Source organism: Salvelinus alpinus, chromosome 7 (genome assembly GCF_045679555.1).
Source record: "Salvelinus alpinus chromosome 7, SLU_Salpinus.1, whole genome shotgun sequence".
Classification (NCBI taxonomy): Eukaryota; Metazoa; Chordata; class Actinopteri; order Salmoniformes; family Salmonidae; genus Salvelinus; species Salvelinus alpinus.
Window position 1 is genome coordinate 48,808,542 of NC_092092.1, and position 27,721 is coordinate 48,836,262.

General features: G+C 41.4%; 1 protein-coding gene across 1 annotated transcript in view; it reads left to right on the top strand.

Moving 5' to 3' along the window:
* The first annotated feature begins 5,045 nt into the window (after nt 1–5,045).
* LOC139581120 (platelet-derived growth factor C-like) overlaps nt 5,046–27,721 on the top strand; it is a 100,778-nt gene continuing 78,102 nt past the window's right edge. Inside the window, exon 1 of the mRNA XM_071410571.1 lies at nt 5,046–5,854. Within this exon, the coding sequence (XP_071266672.1) occupies nt 5,743–5,854 (112 nt within the window). The 5' untranslated portion in view covers nt 5,046–5,742. The remainder of the gene's footprint in view (nt 5,855–27,721) is intronic.

Consider the following 27,721-nt stretch of genomic DNA (forward strand, 5'->3'; position numbering starts at 1 on the left):
GGGAACATACTGTATCTGGTGTCATATTCCCACAATGTTACCAAAACCTAAATAAACATTCTGCAAACCTTTGAAAGAACAGACAAACTGTGTTCTGTAAACATTCTTGTAACATCAGGTGAATGTTCTTTGCACTCTAAAATAAACATTGTAGAATAATTTTCACAACTGAACTTTTTGTGTTTTGGGAGTATATCTTTTGTGATGTCCAGACTGTTCGCACAACCTAATGAAACATTCTGGGAACCTTGAAAGAACCGATTAATTGTGTTCTAGGAACATCAGATGGATATTTTATACAAACATTCTGTAATCATCAGCATGACTGAACAGTTTTATGGTATGGGAACATTTGCCACGACATAACACATGTTCTAGGAACTTTCACAGAATCAATTTTGGTTTGCTGGGAGGGCTTCAGTTCATTTTTTATTCAATGATTCTGGGGATGATTGGACAGGTTCCCCACTTTAGTCCCTGTAATATTGGTGGGATTGACTGGGATTGACAGGCCATGCCATTTGCATATACAAAATCATTCACATTAGCTGAATTATGATTAATGATTTATATCGGAGTGCATGGTTCTAATGTTATAATCAATTAAATTACTTTGGAGTACAAAGCTACTTCTGTGTTTGAGAAAATGTTCAATTTTCAACGGTGTGCCATTCCAAAAATTTGTCAGTAGGGTTTAGCAAATCTTATGTGGTATTATATCTGGCAAGCAGGCCATATTCTGCTCTCAGTAAGTAAGGACTTTGTGTGGACACGTTCTGTGAATTAATGAAAATAAAGCCCTTGACAGAGGTAGAGGTATACCACTTCGCTGGTTTGAGAGGCCTTCATTTAGCCCTGAGGATTTGGTTTTCAAAAGGTGATTCACAGCTGTTCAGTTGAAATTCTAAGGTAGGTGTGTGTATGCGTGTGTGTTTGTGTGCACGCGCATGTGCATGAAACATGTGTGTGCCTGTCTAGTTATTCGGAGTAACAACAGCGAGAAATATGATAGGGAGTTTGACAGGGACAAGCACTTACCATGTGGCAAATAGTGCTGACAAAGAGGATGAAGACTTGAATGATGATTGAGGTGGCAAAGGCACCAGCAGAAGAGGATCATATTCCTATATGCTGTAGATGCAAACTAAGGCTGAAGACGTTGAGAGGGAAATGGATCAGTGGTGATGACCTACCAAGACACTATTTAGATCTCAACCAGACAAATCGTTTTGGTAGTTTTCTCAATGACAAATGGGACTTATTTAGAGAAAGATGCATAGTGTAGTAAAAAGTGGATTCTTGACGCCTTAGAGAGAGGGCTGTTGACTGATAGGTCTAGCTAAGGCTGTTGGTACGCAGGTTTTTCTAAGAACGCTAACATGCACATAATTGACGTTTTCCTAGTTGCTGAGTTCTCCCTTTCGTTATTGATCACTTGCTTTTTTCTCTCGTTATCTCTTCTTTGTCTCACACTCCATCACAAGCCCCCCCCCCCCCCCCCCCCCCCCCCCCCCACCACCACACTCTTAGGCTGGGATTCAGTCCAATCAAGGGTTATAGGCATTTCCATTTTTAAAGGCATTTTTCGATTGAGTCGACATATGAAGAGTTTACCGTGCCGTACATGCCTAGCATATTGGCAGTTTTTACTTCTTGTATCAGAATACAGGGGGAACACATTACAAACAGTTATGAAAATCGAATCCCACTTTCCTTATATTTGATTGGATTCTGTAACTATATGACATACACGACTCTTCTTTGCGATTATAAATTGCCCATGATTAATGGTCTGCAATACCAGATCCATTGTCAGCCATTGGTCATGACTGAGATGCAGCTTCAGGGGCCACCAACAGGGGGATCTAGCCTCAAAGCAAAACACCAATATATCACCGCTGGAGGACATTAGCAACCGCGACATACTGTAAGATTCAAAGGGGTCACAGTTTTGGTTTTATGTGTAGATCAACATCTGACTTTGAAGGTGCTCTAATGAACAATTTAGTGATTCTTTCTTTGTAGTTTCAAATGGTGCTATGTTTTTTTCATTCATGCAATTTTGTTATTTTACTACAGCATTGACATGTATGTCTATATGCAGAAGGCATTATAACATAGAGCATCTTTAACTATGCTGGCATGACATGGTACAGTAACCATGCCCGTAATCACAGACTATCAGCGATACAATTTGGTGTCAAAGCCTTTAATAAATTATGTAGGGGCCTTTTAAACTCTTCAACGAGATTACATATGTCATTTTTTAAATGACTGGGATACCTGACCACCTACCTATAAAATAGACACGTAGACAAAAATGGACAAAAAATAAATCTCTCACCAGTTTATGGTAATGGCTCAGCGGAGCATTCGAAAGCTGAGGCTGGTAAAACATTTTTCACCATACAAATGAAGTCATCAGAATAGCATAAACCGAACCTCAAGGTAGGGGGGTCATGCACCCCAAAAAGCTGACGAGGCACAAATTACATGAGGATGGCTGTGGGATGGAAACAACTTTTTCCTGCAATCTAGAGCCATTGAGTCTCTGTAAAAAAAACTATTATGGTTATTGTTCTGCATACCTAAGCATACAGTACCTCTTGAACTGTCTGTATTCTCCTGACTAGTGGTTCTTTTTTAAAAGAAACAATATATGCCCCTCTGCATCTCTGCTAAGATCTGGGTAAAAGATTGAAATGAATGTGAGCCTTATTCAGTACATTTAGTTATTGCTTGCTTTTCTAGTCTACCAACCTTGCCAGCAGGCATGCCAGCTAAGATAGTTAGACAACCTAGCTACTCTAACTTGATTGATAGCCTGAAATAGCTTCTTGGTAGCTAGTTACTGTATGAGGTTGGGAGATTGGGAACCTACTGTATCTGAGCTAGCTAAAGTCATCTTCATAAAATTGCTAGGTGGCTTGTACTGTTACACAGAAGAACACAGATGTTATGTATTATTTTGTATTATTATAATAAAAAATAAAAAAATCTAAACAGGACAAATCTGAGGAGGCACGTGCCCCTGTGCCCCCTATGGGCATGACGCCCTTGCCTCGAGGTATGATGATGTACTACGCTTGAACACTGTGTAGCAATGTCCATTCATAAAGTTTCCACTTGAATTCACCTCTAACAAAATAATATCTCACATTCACCGTGACGAACACATAACGTAATATGGGTGATGGGGAATTTGTTAGTTTGGCGGTGTGCGTCCTAAAAAGGCAACTCGACTGTAATGGGATTTAGCTCCGCTAACGACAGTGAATTTTCTGTTGCATACATTTCCATCCCTCCTGTCTGGCATTTCTTTGTACGCTTGCAGTGACCAAAAAGTCTCTCTTGTTTCTAATTTCCTCTGTTTATGATTTTTTTTTGTATCAAACCCTCTGTGTTTCACGAGACCACCATGGAAGCAGCAATCGAATGTGGACAGGGAGACAAAATACCAAGATTTCACAGACAAAACCTCCAGGGGTGAAAGAGTGTGTGCCTGTGTGTGCCTGCCTGTGTGATAGAGAAAGAGGGGAGGGGGGGGTGTGTGAGTGTGTGCATGCTTGCATGCGTGTGCTCATGCATGGGTGTGTGTGCACGAGAGAGAGAGAAAAAGAGAGAGATAGGTTGTATGTGTTCGTGTGTGCATGCTTGAGTGTGTGCATATGCATGTGCACGAGAGACATAGAGAGAGGTTGCATGTCTGCTTGTGTGCATGCTTGATTCTGTGTGTGTGTGTGTGTGTGTGCAGAGAGAGAGAGGGAGAGAGAGAGAGAGAGAGAGAGAGAGCGAGAGAGAGAGAGAGAGAAAGAAAGATTCCACAATGTGAAGTGTTGACATCTGCTGCAGGCTTTTGCAGGGGTGGAATGTGATACTCTCCTTTACACAAAGGGACTTGGCCCTTGCAGCAGGCAAAAGAGGACCTCTATGTGCCACTCTTCCTGGGGGCAACACACCAACCGGTGTATCACAGTCATGCAATCTCTCATCCGCCATTATTTTGGATTAAAAACATTCAAACCTTTCAGGTGGAGCCATCTTTAAGATTTCCTTTCGCCTTCCTTTGAGGCGGTAATATCTCAGAAATGTGAGACAAGGCTAAATTGCTCTGCCATTGCATCATGTGTCTTGGTGAATAGGTTCAATGTGTCTGCAACTTCCTTTGATTGTTTTGTCTACTGGTAGACTTACACAGGGACACACACACACACACACACTTTCCACTGACAATGAGATGAGAGTAACCACATAAAAAGCACATGATGAGGTACAGCTTTGAATTGCAGAGCAGAAATTGGGAACATAAGGGGGAATGGTAACAGTGGTGTCTACAGCTTTGATATGGCAAATTGAGCGTTCTTAAACATTTCCCCAAATAGGCATTTGGCATTGTTTTACCTTCCCCATTATGAAAAGTTCTGGGCAATGATGGCGAGATTAAGGAATGAGTCCAGGTTGTGTTACAGTATTCACATTGCTGAAATGGGAAAGTTATTCTGTAGCCTACAGTGCCTCTGCCAATATTAAAATGATATTAAACCTTAATGGCATGATATCACAAGGAATTAGCATAAAAGCAAGTGGTACGACAACAAAGAGGGGAAAAGAGGACTCATTTATTTTGTACATTACTTTGCATTGTGGTCTATTGTGTTAACATAGCTTTTTTTTACATTGACTCTAATGTGACATTTGTGGATGCTGTATTTATGAAAATCTGGTTTATTTAATTTATGATGTGATCATAATATAGATTATTTATCTAATTTACAGTAGATAAGAATGAAATGAATTGTTAAATACAGGTACAATGCATTACACATTATGGACACACATGGTTTGTTATTGTAGACAATACTTTGTCAGGGAATTATGAAAAAAAATAACAGAAGGATCAGTTTAATGACTTCACAGATGTGGGGAGTGTAAGAAGTTATTCTAACACCATGCACCAGGAGAGCTGCAGCAACTAAATAGTTAACTTCCTGGGGAGTTTCCTTTGGTAAGAAGTTTACTTATGTATAGCACCTGTTGTGTCGTCAGTTGGCAGTCTGCGTCTCCAAAAATACAGTTACGGTAGTCCCAGTTTTAGCGACAGCTAATCGCTCCAGTCTCCAGCAACCTCACCAAACAACTGGAGTCATGTGTGCTCTGCAATATCATCCACTTTACAAATTGTATCAAATTGCGCTGCACACTCGTGGTATCTGCGATGAATGTGAAGTTTATTCTAATGCCTGCTAATCTTTGGACTGGAATTACAGACGGCAGAGATTTTGGAAACTGAACGTCGCGGGCAGGCTACAGTATCGCACGTCTCCTTGGGCAAAAAAGTTGTACATTTCAGCATTTACGCAATATTTCACTCAATATGTAACTAATGTTTCATTTGATGGAACTTCAAGCTGGATATGTACATTATTTCAAGCGCAGCAACGATTTTCTAACGTCCAAGCAAATTGTCCATAAAGGCAACAGGTGCGCATCCTAACCAATAAGACTAGCGCAAAACGGCCATTAGTTTCAACGTTTTCCTATTGTGGATATTACAGGATTTTTATGACGTACATTGTTTTTCTCAAAGGACTCAGTTTTTGAGTCTATGTGGATTTTACTCTGCGTTTATCCGCTGCAAATGTCTCCAAAACAGCATTGGTGTCGTCCAAACAACTGTTGTGCATGGTGATAGAAAACGTCCCGTGAACAGTGCATTGTAATCGCTTTCTGCCACTAATCCAAATGATCCTTCCATTATTAATCCTACTTGTATCGCTTCTCCAAAAACATGGCTCAGAAGCTGAATCAAGTCACATCAGCAAATTCCAACAACCAAGTTTAAAGGAACAAAACGGTAAGTTGCGTGTTTTGGAATGTGTGTAGAGTTGCATTGCTGCTCATAAACTAATGTGCTTTGTGAGAGGAGCAGGTTAAAGCTACATCTTGCTTGAGTTTAAACAGCAATAAATAAATTATTCAGTTCAAACACCATTATCCGGGATAGGAAGTGGAAATTACCTTTTTAAGTGTGCCCATGTGTGTTTAAAGGGGGAAAACCCTCTGAAGTGTCTTGTTCCCTGAGAGGTTTTCTCTATGATCATAAAAGGCTCCATTCATTCAGTGGTAGGCACTCCAGGTGATGTCATTTACTTACCCTTTGAACCCCACTGATTTAGACTGTCAAATAAAACAATTATATTTAGTAATTTCCCAGTTTTAAAGTAAAAAAAACATGGTCAAACATACATTAATTATTTATTCTTTCCAGCATGTGCAACTTGGAATCAAGCTGTGTGTGTGTGTGTGTGTGTGTGTGTGTGTGTGTGTGTGTGTGTGTGTGTGTGTGTGCGCGCGCGCGCGCGCCCGCAAGTGCATAAATAGCCTATGCGCTTGCACCTAGGTAGTGTTGCAGTTAATTGAGCATTATTTGATGAAGCATACACGACGCGACCTCGCAATGTACTCTGCCCATCCTTAATGTATTCTATGTAAACAGTTTGCAGGTTTTTGCTTTACACTGATACTGAATCACTTTCTCTAAAACTTTGTTTATTCTACACTTAGCAGCATCCTTACCAAGTCATTACAAACCCAAAGTCGTTTTCTAATGCAGAGCCCCCTCGTGCTGTGGCAGTTCATATGGCACTCTACTTTAAGCTTCAGTAGTCGTTGTCTTCTTCTACCGTCATCCCAAACAGCTCATTTGCATATTTCACATTCCTGCATGCGGCTCCGGCTCTTCTATCTGCATTTAACCAGAGATCTGTGTATAATGATGAGATGCTCATGTCTCCGCCCTAACAATAGGCAGGCGACAAGCATAGGTCTGCATATTAAGCCCATAGAAACCCATTGGGCCTATTTTGGTGAGAGTGAAACCTCTCGCTTCACCACTTCATTTCTGATTTAACTACTTGTTAGCGTATGGAGGTCAAGGGCGGGAAGTGTCGTCCTTCTGTTGGGCCCTGTGGGGCCCCTGATCAAAGCCTCGCCCCAGGATCCCCATCTAATCAATCTGGCCTTGGAGAAAAACAAGTGGGGTGTTGAACCATAAAACCTGCTCTTAAAACAGTGGCCACACATGGAATGAAAATAAAGGCCCTGGCTAGCGGTAACTTTTGACTCTGATGTGTGAGTGTTTCACCAGAGCTCCGGTGTGGTTGATTGCTGATGCTCGGCCACAATTTGATATTGGTCTGCTGGAAAAGCTAGACCTGTCTGGCATGTTTAGTGGTGGTTGCTGGGAGAGTTACGGTGTGGGGTAATTTATGTCTTGGCTGCAGATGGCTGATGACTTTATATATGTCTCTATCAGTCACCGCATGGTTGCTAGGGCGACTCCCTTACTCTTAGTCTCAGTTTGGTAGCTAGTGCAATTCCTCCACCATCAGTCTTAGCTTGGTTGCTAGAGCAGTCCTTCTACTACGATAACTTTCTCCAAGGGAACTGCTGTTGACTTTTGTTATGCAACCTGATACATAGGATATCATCTTTTGGTCAGCCAGACTCCAGCCACCCAAGTCATAGACTGTTCTCTCTGCTACTGCACGGCAAGCGGTACCGGAGCACCAAGTCTGGGACCAAAAGGCTCCTGAACAGCTTCTACCCCCAATCCATAAGACTGCTGAACAGTTAAAGAAATGGCTACCTGGACTGTTTGCATTGACCCCCTTTTTTTCTTGCACTGGCTCTATGCAAACTCACTGTACTCCACTTACTACACTGACATGCCAACACACACGCATGAATATTGATGACCCACAGACACACTTTCACACTCTTCACACAAGCTACTCTGTTTATTATCTATCCTGGATGCCTAGTTATTTCTACCGCTACCTGCATGTACGTATTACCTCAGGGTTCACAGGCCAATAGGGAAATGTGCAGTTTTTCACGTAAAAACGTGAAATGTCTGGGGAATGGGGATAGAGAAGTGCAGTGTGCATTCAAAAGGTCCCAATAAGAACAAGTCAACAGGCAATCTGTAACCAACATGCATAATGGGAGAAAAACACGGGGTGGTATGTTTGTTCGCTACAGACCGAGAACTTGGGACTTGAGATGTATGCACGGAAGTGTAACTTTAGTTTCATGCATTGACGTCGATGGATATTTGCATCAAAATTCATGTTACTGGTGCAAATCTCAAGTCACTCTCTAGTCTAGCCCATATGTATCTGGAGATTTGACCAAACCTCTCCATGTAATTTTTTTTTACTTACTCTACTGTAGTTTCATACAAAGCCAAGCATAATTTCCTCACATCAAAGCCATAGTCTTTTGTGTGGCGTGGGATTTGTTGAAGTCAGCATATTGCATGTTTTGCTCTGTTTAGGAAGTAACGCCTCTCCCTATCAGGCAATTATTACCCAACATTTGCTGGTTGGATTTACTAGGGTGGTTTATATAGCTGTTAGCCCATGCTGTTGGCAGCTACCAGCTTGGCAGCTTGGATTCACATTGCCAGTCTGTTGTGTTAAATGGTTTCCATAGTAGTTTATATTTTAATTGGAAATTACGGTATAGCTGTAAAACTGGTGAAATGGCACCAAAAGGATTTGGAATATACAGTTATTCTTTAATAATATAAGTTTCTCTGGGAAAAGTTGTTTTCAGTTAGAGTAAGTTGTAAATGGACAAATCTTAACAAAGAACGAATGTACTGTTACTCGCACTAAAGTAGTTGGCCTACACTGACAACTACGGTCTAGTCGAGAGAAAAAAAAGAGCGAATTGGATGATACTTTACTTAAAGTAACTTGCAATGAAATTGCAATACAAATAGACCTGAAAGTATACTGACCACACAAGCGCTTTCCCGCACTGAGACACTAAACAGTCTGTCTCGTCGCCACAAGCAGTCCATGTAGACTTATTTCCCCCACACCACTTCAGTCTCAAGTGAGGACTAACAGTGAATAACAGTGTCTATATTTTTGCTGTCAGCACAACTTGAACGTCGGAGCACTGAATTTGGCAAGCGAGCATGCCACCGCCTGCCTGCTGTTTGTCATTTTGGGCAGCGAGTGTACATTCTCCTCAGGCAAGAGGGAGTTTCTCAAGGGAACTGGGTCACGGTTTTTAAAGCTCTGCATTGGCTGAGAAAGCCTCCAGGCAGGCAGTAGCTTCTCTCTCATTTGCAGTATCAACATTGCCCCTGATACTTTGTAAGGACCTATTGTTTTCAGCAGAATCAATATCCTCTTGAGGTCAGTACGCAGCTCAAAAAATCTTGACATTGTCATCGATATGTCCCTGTGAGGAGTGTCACCCATCCAGCCAAAGGTGTGTGTAATGTGCGTGCCTTTTCTTTTAGTATGACAATAAATGCCCTTCTTGTCCTTTAAATTGTAAGTGTGGAATAATCTTGCTATACTATGTGGATAGGAAACACCTGTGGATTCTCCACTTTTAATTAATCTACCAGTCAAGGCCTTATAGCCCCAAACTATAGCCAGCATGCTGATTGTCGATGCCAATTATGGATTCATGTAAATTATGAATAGCAGTGACATGTACATAATACAGTTTTTGTTTTCAGCTTGAACCCTTTCAATGTAACAATTTCCACCTGTGAAACAGTGACCAAATAACTGTCGTGATACACAGAGCCAACCAATCCCAGGAACATTCTTTCCTTATCTGCTGCAAAATGAAATGCCTCATTGAAAAATCAATTCATGACAGAATCTTAGATAGCAGTAGATTTTAATGAATGTTATCAGTTGCCTACAATTGCTCCAGCACATGCAATATAGTGAGCACTTCTTTAGCTATTTCCTCGACGGATTAGGCCTACAGCTGAAAATCTATTCAGTATGGAAATGAGCACCGAGTCCAAGCACAGAGTTTCCCCAGAGGAGACAAAAACATAAAGAGCAGATAAATGTGCTCTTATAAACGCGCCACTGTAAATAGCCCAATGCTAACATTGACATTGAATGGGAGAGAAGATGCAGTCTAGACATGAGTATGTCCGTCTCAAATTAGGATTACCTGTCAGTGCAAATACCTGTCATTTACTCCTCTGCAGCATCTTTTCCTCAAGTCTCTCTTGTTTCTCAGCTGCACTTCTGCCGGTGGTTTATGTGCTCATTGCCACGCACACTTGACGTAATCCATTGGCATTTTCAAAAACGTTGAGGTGAAATAGGCTACATGTAACTACTGTGTTACATAACTAAAAGAACATTACATGGGTCTAGGCATACATTTCCTTGGAAAATGTCTTGAGGAGAAAGCATTTCTGAAATGACTAAACGAGAGAATGTAAAACATACTATTGGGTAATTAGCGCGTTATCATTCTTGCGGTGGCTTCGTCTCGAGTGCAGCTCATATTGGCACTTCCAAACTGAAGACATTTGGATTACCTGTAGCTGTGTTTGAGGATTTGTACATTGCTGGAACAGCCCTGCACTTGAATGGACTTAAGCTGTTTGTGGGGATATTGGCTGTTTTGAAAGCAAACTGAATTCCATTAGACTTACAATTTTGACCTTGGCTAACGTCTCTGGAGGGTACATACACTGCTCAAAAAAATAAAGGGAACACTTAAACAACACAATGTAACTCCAAGTCAATCACACTTCTGTGAAATCAAACTGTCCACTTAGGAAGCCATACTGATTGACAATAAATTTCACATGCTGTTGTGCAAATGGAATAGACAAAAGGTGGAAATTATAGGCAATTAGCAAGACACCCCCAATAAAGGAGTGGTTCTGCAGGTGGTGACCACAGACCACTTCTCAGTTCCTATGCTTCCTGACTGATGTTTTGGTCACTATTGAATGCTGGCGGTGCTTTCACTCTAGTGGTAGCATGAGACGGAGTCTACAACCCACACAAGTGGCTCAGGTAGTGCAGCTCATCCAGGATGGCACATCAATGCGAGCTGTGGCAAGAAGGTTTGCTGTGTCTGTCAGCGTAGTGTCCAGAGCATGGAGGCGTTACCAGGAGACAGGCTAGTACATCAGGAGACGTGGAGGAGGCCGTAGGAGGGCAACAACCCAGCAGCAGGACCGCTACCTCCGCCTTTGTGCAAGGAGGAGCAGGAGGAGCAGTGCCAGAGCCCTGCAAAATGACCTCCAGCAGGCCACAAATGTGCATGTGTCTGCTCAAACGGTCAGAAACAGACTCCATGAGGGTGGTATGAGGGCCCGACGTCCACAGGTGGGGGTTGTGCTTACAGCCCAACACCGTGCAGGACGTTTGGCATTTGCCAGAGAACACCAAGATTGGAAAATTTGCCACTGGCGCCCTGTGCTCTTCACAGATGAAAGCAGGTTCACACTGAGCATGTGACAGACGTGACAGAGTCTGGAGACGCTGTGGAGAACGTTCTGCTGCCTGCAACATCCTCCAGCATGACCGGTTTGGCGGTGGGTCAGTCATGGTGTGGGGTGGCATTTCTTTGGGGGGCCGAACAGCCCTCCATGTGCTTGCCAGAGGTAGCCTGACTGCCATTAGGTACCGAGATGAGATCCTCAGACCCCTTGTGAAACCATATGCTGGTGCGGTTTGCCCTGGGTTCCTCCTAATGCAAGACAATGCTAGACCTCATGTGGCTGGAGTGTGTCAGCAGTTCCTGCAAGAGGAAGGCATTGATGCCATGGACTGGCCCGCCCGTTCCCCAGACCTGAATCCAATTGAGCACATCTGGGACATCATGTCTCGCTCCATCCACCAAAACCACGTTGCACCACAGACTGTCCAGGAGTTGGCGGATGCTTTAGTCCAGGTCTGGGAGGAGATCCCTCAGGAGACCATCCGCCACCTCATCAGGAGCATGCCCAGGCGTTGTAGGGAGGTCATACAGGCACGTGGAGGCCACACACACTACTGAGCCTCATTTTGACTTGTTTTAAAGACATTACATCAAAGTTGGATCAGCCTGTAGTGTGGTTTTCCACTTTAATTTTGTGTGAGTCCAAATCCAGACCTCCATGGGTTGATCAATTTGATTTCCATTGATCATTTTTGTGTGATTTTGTTGTCAGCACATTCAACTATGTAAAGAAAAAAGTATTTAATAAGAATATTTCATTCATTCAGATCTAGGATGTGTTATTTTAGTGTTCCCTTTATTTTTTTGAGCAGTGTATTTTGGCAGATGTCATCGCCCCCTGTCAGAGTACTATTTGAAAGTGTCTTGTTCTGTCAATATGCCGGGCTTGGGCGTTACCTTGTAGTTGATTGACAAGGAGCTTGACCCTGAATAAGTACCAAAAAGTAGTGCAGCAGTGGCTTCTAATATAGAGATGGATTGGGAGAGGCAGATGCAACATTTTGCTGTTGATTCTGTGCTTACATTTTGCAGAGAAGGGAACAAAGTAGTATTGCTTTGGTACAAGAAGAGCAGAGCTGGTTAGTGAGGGATTGGTCACTATGCTAAATGTTCACAGAATATTAATTACTCAAGAGATGTGAAAAGATTTGGCATGGGTCCCCAGATACTCAAAAAGATCTACAGCTGCACCATCGAAGGCGTCCTGACCCGGTTGCGTCAGCCAGGTTTGGCAACTGATTTGCATCCGACCGTAAGGCGCTACAGAGGGTAGTGCGAACGGCCCAGTACATCAGTGGGGCCAAGCTTCCTGTCATCCAAGACCTACAGTTGAAGTCAGAAGTTTACATACACGTTAGCCAAATGCATTTAAACTCAGTTTTTCACAAATCCTGACAATTAATGCTTAGGTCAGGTAGGATCACCACTTTATTTTAAGAATGTGAAATGTCAGAATAATAGTAGAGAATGTTTTATTTCTTTCATCACATTCCCAGTGGGTCAAGTTTACATACTAATTGAGTGTATTTGGTAGCATTGCCTTTAAATTGTTTAACTTGGGTCAAATGTTTCGGGTAGTCTTCCACAAGCTTCCCACAACAAGTTGGGTGAAATTTGATCCGTTCCTCCTGACAGAGCTGGTGTAACGGAGTCAGGTTTGTAGGCCTCCTTGCTCACACACTTTTTCAGTTCTGCCCACAAATTTTTCTATGGGATTGAGGTCAGGTCTTTGTGATGGCCATTCCAATACCTTGACTTTGTTTTTCTTAAGCCATTTTGCCACACCTTTGGAAGTATGCTTGGGGTCATTGTCCATTTGGAAGACCCATTTGCGACCAAGCTTTAACTTCCTGACTGATGTCTAGAGATGTTGCTTCAATATATCCACATCATTTTCCGTTCTCATGATGACATCTATTTTGTGAAGTGCACCAGTCCCTCCTGCAGCAAAGCGCCCCCACAGCATGATGCTGCCACCCCCGTGCTTCACGGTTGGGATGGTGTTCTTCGGCTTGCAAGCATCCCCCTTTTTCCTCCAAACATAACGATGGTCATTATGGCCAAACAGTTCTATTTTTGTTTCACCAGACCAGAGGACATTTCTCCAAAAAGTACAATCCTTTTCCCCATGTGCAGTTGCAAACCGTAGTCTGGCTTTTTTATGGCGGTTTTGGAGCAGTGGCTTCTGCCTTGCTGAGCGGCCTTTCAGGTTTTGTCGATGTGGGACTCGTTTTACGGTGGATATAGATAGTTTTGTACCTATTTCCTCCAGTATCTTCACAGGGTCCTTTGCTGTTGTTCTGGGATTGATTTGCACTTTTCGCACCATAGTACGTTCATCTCTAGGAGACAGAATGCGTCTCCTTCCTGAGCGGTATGACGGCTGAGTGGTCCGATGGTGTTTATACTTGCGTACTGTTGTTTGTACAGATGAATGTGGTACCTTCAGGCGTTTGGAAATTGCTCCCAAAGATGAACCAGACTTGTGGAGGTCAGCAATTTTTCTGAGGTCTTGGGTGATTTCTTTTGATTTTCCCATGATGTCAAGCAAAGAGGCAGTGAGTTGGAAGGTAGGCCTTTTTAAATACATCCACAGGTACACCTCCAATTGACTCAAATGATGTCTGAAGCTTCTAAAGCCATGACATCATTTTCTGGAATTTTCCAAGCTGTTTAAAGGCACAGTCAACTTAGTGTATGTGAACTTCTGACCCACTGGAATTGTGATGCAGTGAAATAATATGTCTGTAAACAATTGTTGGAAAAATTGCTTGTCATGCACAAAGTACATGTCCTTACTGACTTTCTGAAACTATAGTTTGTTAACAAGAAATGTGTGTAGTGGTTGAACAACCAGTTTTAATGTTTCCAACCTAAAGTGTATGTAAACTTCTGACTTCCAAAGACACCGCCTAGTACATAGTTGAAGGCCCCAAAAATTGTGAAAGACTCTAGTCACCCGTCATAGACTGTTCTATCTGCTACTGCACGGCAAGCTCTACCAGAGTGCCAAGTTTAAAAGGCTCCTTAACAGCTTCTACTCTTGAGTGGCTCAGCGAGGAGTGGCGCAGCAGTCTATGGCACTGCATCTCAGTGCTAGAGGCGTCACTACAGACTCTGGTTTAATCTTGGGCTGTATCACAACCGGCCGTGATCGGGAATCTCATATGGCGGCGCACAATTGGCCCAGCGTCGTCCGGGCTATGGGAGGGTTTGGCTGGTGTAGGCCGTCATTGTAAATAATAATTTGTTCTAAACCTTTATTTAACTAGGCAAGTCAGTTTTTACACTGCTGATTTTCGCTGTTACCTGTTGTATTCGGCGCATGTGACAAATCAAATTTCATTTGATTTTATGTAAGCATGTGTTTTCTTTCAATCATTGGCCAGGCATCAAACCCAGACTATTGTATTCACAAATTGCCGTTCTGATAAATTATTTTTGACAACTTCCTTTGTGACCTGTGGATTTCCTGAATAAATCTGAGTGTTTCACAGGCATGACTCCTATGTATGCATCCACCAGCCCCCACACACCAAAAAATAACAATGTATCATTTTTTGCATGGTCCTGGGTGGCAGGACTACCAACCCAGCAGTCTGGGAACAATGTGTATGTTGCTCCACTAGAACAGTGGTTCTCAAACGTATTTAGGCCAGGGACTCTTTTTGTGATAGCAAATTCATCAGGGACCCCCTCATGAATAAAATAGCGTACAAAGAGTTCTACTCGACCATGGCAGTGCAGGCCCAACGAACCAAGTCTCGTGCCCCGGGAAGGAACATTTTTAAGGCCCATCACTTGACATTGGCGAGAAAATGTTACAGTTGTCAAGCAAATAAAAAATTGTCACAGAGTATTTTAATCAGCTTTAAAGCCAGTATCCTGTAATTCTACACATTTTGACATGAGGCTGAGAGAGAAGTTAGCAGTTTTAAAGGTTAAATTACAGTGCATTTGTTTTTTTTAAACTGTTGGGGGGGGGGGGGGGGGGATACAAGAGATATTGAGTTAAATGTACAATTGGTGGAGTACTGTGGATACCAATACCCCTGTGAGCCTCCCAGGCCCATGTTGCCCAGGGTTAAGAACAAGCATTGTAGATTGTAATACAATAATATTATTGTATATTTATTCCATGGATCCCTTGGCCAAAATGTGTTTAATCTGTCATTAATATCTATATTTACTGTGTTATATATACAACATTTTAAAAAGAGAACCCTGCACTAGAATGTTCTCCTCTTCCGGTGTAACAGTCTGAAGGTAAGTCATAGTCATAAAGTCCTGTACATTGAGGCATTTGTTATTTCAACTGACAATTTCTGATCTAATTCTGAGAGGTAGTGATGTGTAATCTGCTGCACATTAATTACGATATCAGAGCAAGATCAACTTCTCACTGGAGTTTATGCTAGTTTGAGCTGTCTGTTGGAACATGGAAAAGGATTACTAGTACTGTATTTCACTGCCTCGTGAGGTCACGTATGGAGCTTGTATACTGTTAGAGTTTTACAGGAGCCCCACATCAGCTGTTCTCACATGCTGGGCTTCATATACTCTAGGTCAGTCAGGGAATGAGTGAGGAGGGAAGCTATTATGATTAATTGTGTAGTTGTACTCCATCTTTAAAGTGGAACTGAACTGGCCTCGTTTTTCACATTGCTCATTAAGAAATGGTAGCGGCCATGACTGAAGCCAAACGAGAGCTGTGTTTGGGATGTAGTTTGGTGTTTCTTAGATGTGTCTTTGCCATTCAATCACAACAAACAAGGGCTTTAGTGAGTAGTGATGGCGAGGTAAGCTAAACTAGCTTTGCTATGGAGAGAAGTTTTTAAGGTGAGGACTTCTCCCCTCCTGACTGACTCGCCATCTTGATGGTCTGCAAATTCAGTTCTATGCTTAGGCTAAAATCTGCGCTGACCTTGTGTTTAGCCAAGCTGACAGCAGCTAGCTAGCATAGCTTGGGGATAGCAGCAGCTGGCTAGCCTGTCATATCACAGTTCTTCCAAAATAGAAAGAACAAGGGTCTGGAATGTGTTTTCACTAGAAACTCGTTCTACAACACCTTGAGTCTGCTCAGCTGTCCTACAACACAATGTTCTATAACTGTCTAGTTTTGTCTCGTCTCTCCTCATGTCTGCTGTTGGATCTTTCCCCGGGGGATAAATCCGAGAACTACTAAAACCCCTATAGGTGTAGGCTAAATGGGGACATTGCCCAGCTTGAGTGTAGATACATTTATCAACAAAAAATCAAGCAGTTTAGTATTTTTTTTAACATGAATCTGGTTCTGAAGTCAGCTCTGCAGAGTGGTCACTAGCTGGCACAGCCACAAAGTTTAAAATCTGATTTTAAACATAACCCAACCTTAAACACACCGCTAACCCTAATGCCTAAACGTCACCTTAAATTAACACCAAAAAGGACATTTTTGTTTTGTTCTTTCTTTCAATAGCCAATTTTGACTTTGCATCTGGCTCATCTAACAGAAATCACTGCATTCTGTAGTGTTTCCCCTAGGATTTTTTTCATCAGCGGTGGCAACGTTTTTCCTGGATCAAAATGGGATTTAAGTGGTAGGTCTGGCGGGGGCGTTGTAGTGGACGTTAGGGTTGGGTGGTAGCCAGATTTTCATATCATCATACCGTCCTTCTCTGATCCCAGGATTTACGATAGTACCGGTTTAGTACACAAAAAAGCCAATTGGGCATCTACCAGAATGCAAACAATTGGCACAAGTACTCGTGAATGATGCCCTTTCTCCCCGTTGTGCTGTATTTACAACAACAACAAAACACGTGACTAGGGCTCTACAGTACAACCAATTTGGTTGGATATGCAACTAAATATTTAGCTGTGCGACCATTCGTTTTTATTTTGGGAGACATGACACTAACTAATGTCCCAGAAAAGTATTATTATTATGCCTTACAGATAAAACGGCTTGCTTCTAGCCCCACCAGGTCAAAAGATCTGACCCATATTACCGGCACAACATTTGTATCTTCCTATTGTGACTCACGTCCTTAACCATTTGTTAACACTTTATTCAGTCATGCTACCTCATTGGCTAACTTTAGCAGTATATCCAACTCCGAAGATGAAGGGCAGGACCATCCTTCTCAGTGAATTTCATAAACATTTAAATAGTGAAACATTAACCCTTTTGACGCGTACCAACACACGGGTGTGATCATTCTACTGGGGTTCCTGCAGCATATGCTCAAACCGGTGTGATTAGAATGTTCAGTTTCAATTGACACAACAGTCAGCGTTTGAGCTGGCCACTTTTTTTCATTTTTCCCCCACTTTGTTTTTCACAAACAGTCCTTACAACTTTATGTCCTCAATGGTCAGACATTCACAGTGTCGACAGCATAATACAATCATTCAAATCAGGAAATGTAGCCTACATTAGTCCTTGCGCTAAGTGAAGAAAGATTGATGTAACACAAACGGTCGTATTTAGCCAACCCCTCGGCTGACAGAAACCATTATGTGAATTAGCTAATAGAAATTACTATATCCAATTCATCACATCACAGGTGAGCTCACCATTGATCAAAATAATTGTGTAATCCGACAATTGGTAGTTTGTGCGCCGCCATCTGTTGTTTTTTGGGTCAACCAAAGCTAAGAAGAGGAGACGATAGGTCTGTTTGCGGTATGCATGTTGAAGGGGGATTGGTCATCTACCATCATTCACTTCCGGATGTTTACTTGAAAGATGAACAAACCATCTCTCACCTCATTTTACTAGTACTGCTACTCTTTGGTTTGACAGACATTTACCTGAAACCCAGAATGCATTGTATAATGTCAACAAACATGGCACCACACATAGCCAGAAAATAGCTTAGCATTAGCTCATCCTAATCAGTACAACCTTCAAAGTATTTTAAACACACCGTATGTTTCCATTACAATCTATGCAAGAATCGGAATGTATATGCATTACACCAGCACTTTTAAAACGTGAATTAAACAGTAATGCATTATGCTCCATGCAGACATACGGTATGCTACAGTAGAAAGACAACACGATATATAGAAAATAAGGCACTTATCAAAGTATCATTTGTAAGGGAAACAACAATAAAAGCAATGCGAGCGCCTACCAGAAAATGTACCAGGGTGAAAAAGAAGGTGCTAGACTGCGGAAATGTCTGCATATTTGATCTGGGGAAACACTGGGGAGATGCTTGGGCTCTCATTGAAGAGAGAAGTTTGTCCAGTTCAGTAAAGACTCAAACATAAATTGTACGCAATAGTGAAATGGGCTACTTCTATGTGAGTTAATGAGGAGGCAGAACACACCTCAATTCAAACTGTTAGAATATAAAACTTGAAATATAGCCTATACGTAATTAGCAGGCATCGTGTGTCTTGGTTTGAGGGCAGCACGGGTTAACTGTCCTGTTGTGTAACAATCGCATTTTGGGGCAGTGAGTGCTATCACGCACATAAAAAAAACTCATGCTGGGTTGACTGTTAGTCCACAAGCAAAGGGAGAAGGTGAGAGGAGGGGATAGCGTAGATGCCAGAAGGAATTATACAGTTAACAAAATGTTCATGCTGCTTGTATGTGACTGGTATGAAAGTGAACTGTGTGCGTGTGATTAGGGGTGAATTCATTCTGCCAATTCTGTTGAAAAATGGTGCTAAATATACCTGAATTTGTCCAATAGAAACTCTTGTTTGCAACTGATGGACTGATGGTACACCCTAGATGAGCTAGTATGCAAGGCAATATTGAATGTGTCACACTCACCTTCGTTAATCACATTTTTCTCTCAACCTGTGTACGTACCTACGTTGTAAACTTTAATTCATAGGCTAGGATTCGTAGCAACCTCATGATGGGTATAGGGAAAAATGTAGTAGCCTAAACCTATCGACGTTACATTGAGCTGGGTGAATTGAATATGAATGACAGTCATCCAATATGCTGTAATAGAAATAAGGCCATGCATCTCCATAGCAAAATAGTGCTTTTACACAATGAACAAAACTTAATATTCCACAAATGACTAATTTTAATGACAGGTATTCGTATCAATTTAGCTTTTATAATAAATCAATGTCTTTACAGTGTTACAGATTATACTGAACAAAAATATCAACGCAACAATTTCTTATTTTACTGAGCTACAGTTGATACACAGTACCAGTCAAACGTTTGGACACCTACTCATTCAAGGGTTTTTCTTTATTTTTACGATTTTCCAAACTGTACAATTTTTTTATTTGACCTTTTGTTTAACCAGGCAAGTCTGTGAAGAACACATTTTTATTTTCAATGACGGCCTAGGAACAGTGGGTTATAACTGCCTAGTTCAGGGGCAGAAGGACCGATTTTTACCATGTCAGCTCGGGGATTCGATGTTGGAACCTTTCTATTAAAATATATATGCCTGTTTCTGTCCTGCCCTTTGGTGCATGGCATGTGATGTTCATAGCCTTTTCATTGCAAAACTCTCTGATATTCTCAGAAATATACATTTGTCTAGCTGTGTCCAGTCCAGGTGGTGCTTGTACAGGCAGACCATCTATGGGAGGAAGGATGTCAGCGTTGCGCAGCAGCTGAAACCTGGTCCCGACTGAGTCTGAACTGCTCCTTGGCGTCAACAACACTAGGCTACAGAACATCGAAGCTGTAAAACAGAAATAAATAAAATGTGAAGACATTACAACCTTGCGCAACATCAATTCACCTACCAAGTTTAGATAAGAAGAATAACCCCATACAATTAAATAAATTATATTCACCTGAAGTGCTGGTACTTGTTGATCTGTGGCAGTGGCCTGAAGTACGGAGTCAGGTGTTGTTGCCAGACATAGCTTTCCACCAGCATCGTACCATCCTCCAGTCCAACCAGCTGTGGGATGTTGACCCCTGTCAAAGTGCTGTCCTTCACAACACCAGCAATCTCAGACAAAGTGCCAATCATGTTGGAGGTCAAATAAATAATCAAAATGTGTTAATGCTTTACATACCAGGTGTTCTCATCAATTCCTTTGGAGATGCCACACTGCTGCTTTTGTCACATTGGATGGCAGCAGCTTTCTACCAAAGTGTTTGTCCTGGGTGGCGTCCTGGTAATACTATTGAGTTATCCTCTGCGTAGTTGTTTAAGTTCACCACTCGCTGCAAGTCCTCATGCTTCAGCTGTAACCTGTGCTTGCTTGGGCCAGCTGTCTTTTTGATTTGAGGCATTAGACCATTCTTCAGTGTTACTGGTGGAGGAGAGTTAGGCGTGTTCTACTGATGCTGAAAGACAAATTCCACATACAAATATTTTAGCATTATTATACAATAGATAGCCGTAGTCACCGTCATACACACCTGGCTAACTTGATAGGTTGTCAGCTAGCTAGCTAACAGTAAGCTTTAACTTGGTCTTTTGTTTAGACATGTAGCTAGCTAGCTTAACAATGAACGGTAATCTCAATTCATAGAGTACTAGCAATATAAACTGATTGTCAAAGCTAGATAAAGTTAACCAAATAGGTTCAATGTTAGCTAGATAGCTAGCTAACATTAGGCTATAACCAGCAATGCGAAATGGCATCCTGAGAACATTACTACAGACGGATCATAAACGTAATGTTAGCTAGCGAGCCAGCCACCTAACGTCAGCTAGCTAGCTACCAGTAGGCTTTAACTTGCAATGAAAACAACTTTTTGACAAAATTAGAAACGTATAGTATCTGAAACTGTAGCTAGACTCTTACCCGTCCGCATACATGGATGAGTGCTTCACGGCAGACTTTCATTAAATAAGATGTAGTTTTTGTTTGTACAGCTTGCTTGGCCTGTTGTGTCAAGTCACTCTTGTTAACACTGACGATTTGCAATGCCATAATCATCTTTAAGCTTTAGTTCCCACCAACTGACCATTTTACTCGCACTAGCAGAGCTGGTTAGGCTGTTTTCATGTTATCTAGAGCGTTGGTGACTGTAACAGTGCTCCTGGCAACAATTTAATTACGCTTTTTCCCCGACGTTTACTGACACAGCTCAACACCTGTTGAATATGGCCGTTCGTAAAGTCATCAGTTATTCTGCACTGTGGCACATTCAGACGAGAGTGCTCTGAAACAGTTGTTGCAGTGACATTCTATTGAAATGGATAGTTGCATAGTAAAGTCTTGTTGATTTTTATTATATGATACATATACATAAAACTAGAAAAAGCCTTGTTAGACAGGATTACCTACACATATTGACCAGTTCAAATAGACAGAATATGGCAGACCAATCCAAACATCTCTTGGCTTGTCCAGCACACTCATTATCTCAGTCAATCATGGCTAGCGGGAAGGTTGACTTTTTCTGTGGCTTAACCAACTAGGCTCGTAATTTAACAGTTTTCTTCGTATTTACAGATGGCATACAAGTTTGGTGTTAAGGCAAATGAAAGTTCACATGTTTTTCTGCCAAAAAATGCATTTTGATCAAAATAGTTGGAACATAAACGGCTCCTGTGAACTAGTGACCTGCGACATGCGCCAAGTTTCCTGAAACGGGTCACATTTCTGCCAAAAAACACATTTTGATAAAAAATAAATGTTTACGGTCAAATGCCTCACCTGTGAAGTAGTAAGTTTAGGCTATTTACTCCGTGGTGCCGGCCATGTTGCCAGGGGAGTGAACTTTTCTTGTCTGTGCTCGCTCCTTAACATTCCCACCACCACAATACACAAGACTCCTTCCCCCCAGTCACACAGTGGGTTCCACATAACGTTGGTGAGGACGGCAGACCCTAACAGGTCATAGTGAGGGAGGTGCCAGCATAGTCTCTGGCGAAAGCCTCTGTGCCTGTACACTACACACATGCTACCCCTGGCAGTAGCCACACTAGGTCCCCTGGGAGGGGGTATCCAATGTGAAAATGTACATTGGGCTGTTAGCTAGCTCTTGCGACTACTGATGATTTGAGCAACTGTGTTCTGGAGATACATGTGGTGCGCGGTGCAGACCGAATGGCCTGTCAAGATAGTCAGGAATCTCCTTTTTTGATGAAGGCACATTTGTTTTAGCGGACATTTGTTTTAGCCGATTGTAATAGAGCAAGGATGGGTCCGTCTTATTGGCAGGCATGGCTGTCTGACAATGCAGAATGACATTGGCAGCAGATGCAGATTTTTTTTTAAGGTAAACATTGTCTCAGGCTTTTCACTCCTAATGCCAAGAACACAAGGATTGTATCAATCATGAGGTGATTACATTTGGAAACAATAGCTACGGGCTATTATCCCTATGTCAATAAGTCTGCTAGTGCAAGCGTAGCTACCATGATAATGCAGTCGGGGCCAAAAAAAGGATGACAAACAACTGGGTAAAGATTGAGCAACAGCAGTGCCTGAAGGGAGGCCTAATTTATCAACCAATCGCCATCTGTATAAATTGTGGTAGTGACAGGTCAGTCGGTTATTACTAAAGGTGGTAGGCATTTTTTTCCCCTCCCCAACGGCAAGGCAAACATCTGCTCAGCTGTTTCTCCTTAGCGCTTATCGTTGACAGTATTGAAATCGCCCAGGAGCCCTGCTGGTTAATGAGATGCCATTGACAAGCCCAATCTATCATGTGTCACCTCCGTTTGTCAAACTTCATCTTTCGTTCTACTCAGCTTGACAGCCAACGTTTGTTCAAGTCGTCTCCCATCCCACTTGTTGACAGGCATTATGCAGACATTTAGACCTAGGTCATTGAGTTGGCTTGTATCTGAAACAGATTGGCGATTTTGCTAGTCCCAGTAACGAGTCAGATGCTATGTGCACCGTGATGGTAATCAATATACTGTGGCCCTGGGGTACCAACATAATCATAACTACGGTGGTTTTTCCTTTAAAAGTTTTGAGCTTATGCCGGGACCGTTTGCGGTAGATGGTGGCAGATTGTGGTAAATTGCGTTGTTCTGGCAACAATGGCTGACACTTAAATAACGTGGCAAATAATTCTGCGGCACCCAACAAGCTGTGCTGCAGTACGCAACAACTTTTTTAAAGAAAGAACCACCGTAGGGCTGTGGCGGTCATGGCATTTTGTTAGCCGGTGATTGTCAAGCAAATAACCGTCGGTCTCACTGTAATTGACCATTAATGAACACATTTGTGACTCGTTTCAGGAAACTAGGCTTATGTTGCTTCACAGGAGAGCCATTTGAATGGAAACTTTTTTTTACATTTATTAAAAAAATTGGTTTTTGGCAGAAATGCTTTCTCAAACATGTGAACTTTCTCATGTGACTTAACACATTTGTATTCCATCTGTAAATACGAATAAAATTGTTGAATTACGAACCTAGTTGGTTAAGCCACAGAAAAAGACAGCAATCTTCCCGCTAGCCATGATTGGCTGAGACAATGAGTGGGCTGGACATGCAGAGAGATGAGTTTGGATTAGTCTGCCATATAGCACACTTCTGTATTTTTTGAGCTGGTCAGTATGTATTGGCAATCCTGTCTAACGCTTCCTTTTTTGAAATACTGTATCAGCCAAAGGTTTGGACACCTACTCATTCCAGGGTTTTTCTTTATTTTTACTATTTTCTACATTGTAGAATCATAGTGAAGACAGAAACTGTGAAATAACACATATGGAATATTGTAACCAAAAAAGTGTTAAACAAATCAAAATCAAATGTTATTGGTTACATACACGTGTTTAGCAGATGTTTTGGCGGTGTAGCAAAATGCTTGTGTTTCTAGCTCTGACAGTGCAGTAATATCTAACAATTTCACAACATGCACACATCTAAGTAAAGGAATGGAATTAAGAATATATACATATTTGGATGAGCAATGTCAGAGTGGCATAGACTAAGATACAGTAGAATAGAATACAGTATATACATATGAGATGAGTAATGCAAAATATGTAAAAAGCATTCCAGGTGAAGCTTGTTGAGAGAATGCCAAGAGTGTGCAAAGCTGTCAAGGCAAAGGGTGGCTACTTTGAACATTTTCAATCATGAAATATATTTTGATTTAACACTTTTTGTTGTTGTTGGTTACTACATGATTTCATGTGTTATTTCATAGTTTTTGTCTAATTATTCTACAATGTAGAAAATAGTACAAATAAAGAAAAACCCTTGAATGAGGTGTGTCCAAACATTTGACTGGTACTGTATGCTACCAATGACCATCAGCAGCAGCATAGCTTGGAGAAGCCTAGTTACTTTGCCTGCGGCCATGACTCGTGACTGCCGATGTGGCGGTAATATGATCACCATAACAGCCCTAATCATTACCCTGACGTACTGTAATCATGCAAATACTGCAATAATTGGTTAGAAGTGGGCTAAGTAATAACTTTTCAGGTAATATTGATTGTAATCAGTTTAAGAAGACATTGAGGCTGTATTCGAAAGGGATTTGTTTGTAGTAAGTCCACAATGTTCTTGGTGACATTACAAGACTCCCAATTTTGAGCATGTAGAAATTTTCCCCAATAAGAATGAACCTCATGCCACTTGAAACCATGTCAGTGCAGGGACGTGAGAGTGAAGGTACTAAACATGAGTTTTACCTTAGCAAGAGAGGAGTATCCGGTATAATGTCAAAGGTGTGAAACCGTGAAATTAATCAGTTATACAAGGCTGTTTATTTTCTGGCTGTTTATTTTCTGCCTGTTTTCTCGATTCAAAGACAGATCCTTCAATATCTCAGAAAGTGTGACAGGTGCTAAATTCAAATGCCTCAATATTATTTTTATTACATTTTAAGGCATGACATATGGATGTTGTTTTTGCAATAGTTTCCTAAAATGTAATTGTAATCTACTTCTGTGATTTCTTAGTCTCAATAAACTAACTTCCTCAAGATGATAAATTACTAATCAAGAGGATTGCACAATTTACTGATTTATATTGCAATCTATCATCTTGATTGCACCCATAAAGTTCAAGTAGCTAGAGGAACTGTTGAGCAGTCAGGGTGTGTCAGAAATGTTCATGTACTGTACATACAACACGTTAACACCTCACACCTGTGATATATCTTACCTTCCGGCGTGTAAAAAAAGGCGGTATTATCACAAACCTGACATGATTAAAGAACAAATATTGAGGGAATAATAGTTGGCTTAATGAAGGAAAAAAGTACTTCAGTCAATGAAAATAGTTCCGTAATATTTACCCTCTTCCTCTAAGTTTATAGTGTACAATGGGTGTGTCTCAGTAGTCCTCTCCTTGAGGCTTCCTCACCTTGTGTGTCCTCTGTATTGATGTGAAGGAACTGGACAGGTGAGCGCTACTTCACAACACATCCACCATATTTATTTCACAGGTATTTTAGGTTTGTTCAGTTGAAATAGATTAGAGGAAGAGCAGCAGCAACATCAGGACATTGAGACATGCCCTTTGTCCCCTTCACCCTAAAGCAATTGCTACTGTACCTTTTTGGACCAGCCATCTGCTTGTATGGGGTCATTTAGAGGTCATAGTTGAGCTCCTCATCTCTAGACTCAACTGCAGTTTCTTCTCATAACAAAAACTATAAATGTTTACCAAGATGTAAATTAGCAGTTTTAAGACTGCTTTTGAATTTAAAGCTGCAATATGTAACTTTTTGGATGAACCGACCAAATTCACAAATTTACTTCTGGTTTTGTACACTAGCTTCAAACAGCTGAAAATACAATATTTTCGGTTTTGAAAAATATAGTTCACAGCGGTTTAGATGGTACAGTCATTCTCTCCTAATTTCACAAACTTAATTCGGCAAACTATTAGAATTTTAGCAACCAGGAAATGGCGGAGTGATTTTCTGCATGTTGCACCTTTTTTAAAGGTGCTTTAGAGAACCTCTGTTTCCCAGGCGTACATCTAGGATGAAATTAGACAGCCATTTTTCCATAATTGCAACCGCACATGAATATTAATCTTTAAAGATCATATCAAAACTGTCTGCTGCTGTTATAATTCTGCTTTTGCAATATTTTTTCTCGAGACTGTTTGCCTTATGCAATGGCTTATTTTTGGAGAGAAACAAGCAGTTTGGAAAGTCAGAAGTTTAATGGTCCAATGCAGCCATGTTTATCGCAATACCAAATTATTTCTGTGTAACAATTAAGTACCTTACTGTAATTGTTTTTTAAATGAAAAATGGTCCCAAATGAAAATTGTTTCTTAGCAAAATACAATTTATCAAACAAGAATTTTGCTAGGACTGTCTGGGAGTGATCTAAGAGAGGAGCCTAAAGGGAGGGATGTGTAACCTTAACTAGCTGTTATTGGCAGAGAGGATGGAAAACTCTGTTATTGGTCTATTCATTTAAGTGAAATGTCTCATTTTGTAAATTTCTGTTTCTGTGTACTTTAGGCTGTAAATGAGTGTTTTTCTACATTCAGTTCCCTTTTTTAACAGACTCCACAGGTCATTAAAGGGGCAGATCAGACAAAAATGTGTTTTTATTTATATTTCCACACCGAGGTTGGAATAATACTGTGAAATTGTGACGTCACCAGGCGGTCAAAAAATCCCAGCCAGCCAAAAAAAAAGAAATAACAAGCAGAAGTTTCAGGCAGTCTTTTTTACAATAAGTGCAATATCATAAGTGTCACAATTTCACAGTATTATTCCAACCTCAAATTGTGGAAATATAAATAAAACACATGTTTTTGTCTGATCTGCCCCTTTAATGACCTGTGGAGTCTGTTAAAAAGGGAACTGAATGTAGAAAAACACTAATTTACAGCCTAAAGTACACAGAAATTGAAATTTACAAAATGAGACATTTCACTTGGTTTCACAACAACACCTGAATCCTCCTCAGACATTAGTCACCGTAAACGATGTATGTAAACTCAGCAAAATAAGAAACGTCCCTTTTTCAGGACCCTGTCTTTCAAAGATAATTAGTAAAAATCCAAATAACTTAATTCTAAAGGGTTTAAACACTTTTCCATGCTTGTTCAATGAACCATAAACAATTCATGAACATGCACCTGTGGAACGGTCGTTAAGATACTAACAGCTTACAGACGGTAGGCAAAGAAGGTCACAGTTATGAAAACTTAGTAGAAAGGCCTCTTTAGTGTCCTGACTCTGAAAAACACCAAAAGAAAGATGCCCAGGGTCCCTACTCATCTGTGTGAACGTGCCTTAGGCATGCTGCAAGGAGGCATGAGGACTGCAGATGTGGCCAGGGCAATACATTGCTTCTCTGTACTGTGAGACGCCTAAGACAGGGAGACAGGACGGACAGCTGATCGTTCTCGCAGTGGCAGACCACATATAGCAACACCTGCACAGGATCGGTACATCCGAACATCACATCTGCGGGACAGGTACAGGATAGCAACAACAATTGCCTGAGTTACACCAGGAACGCACAATCCCTCCAGTGCTCAGACTGTCTGCAATTGGCTGAGAGAGGCTGGACTGAGGGCTTGTAGGCCTGTTGTAAGGCAGGTCC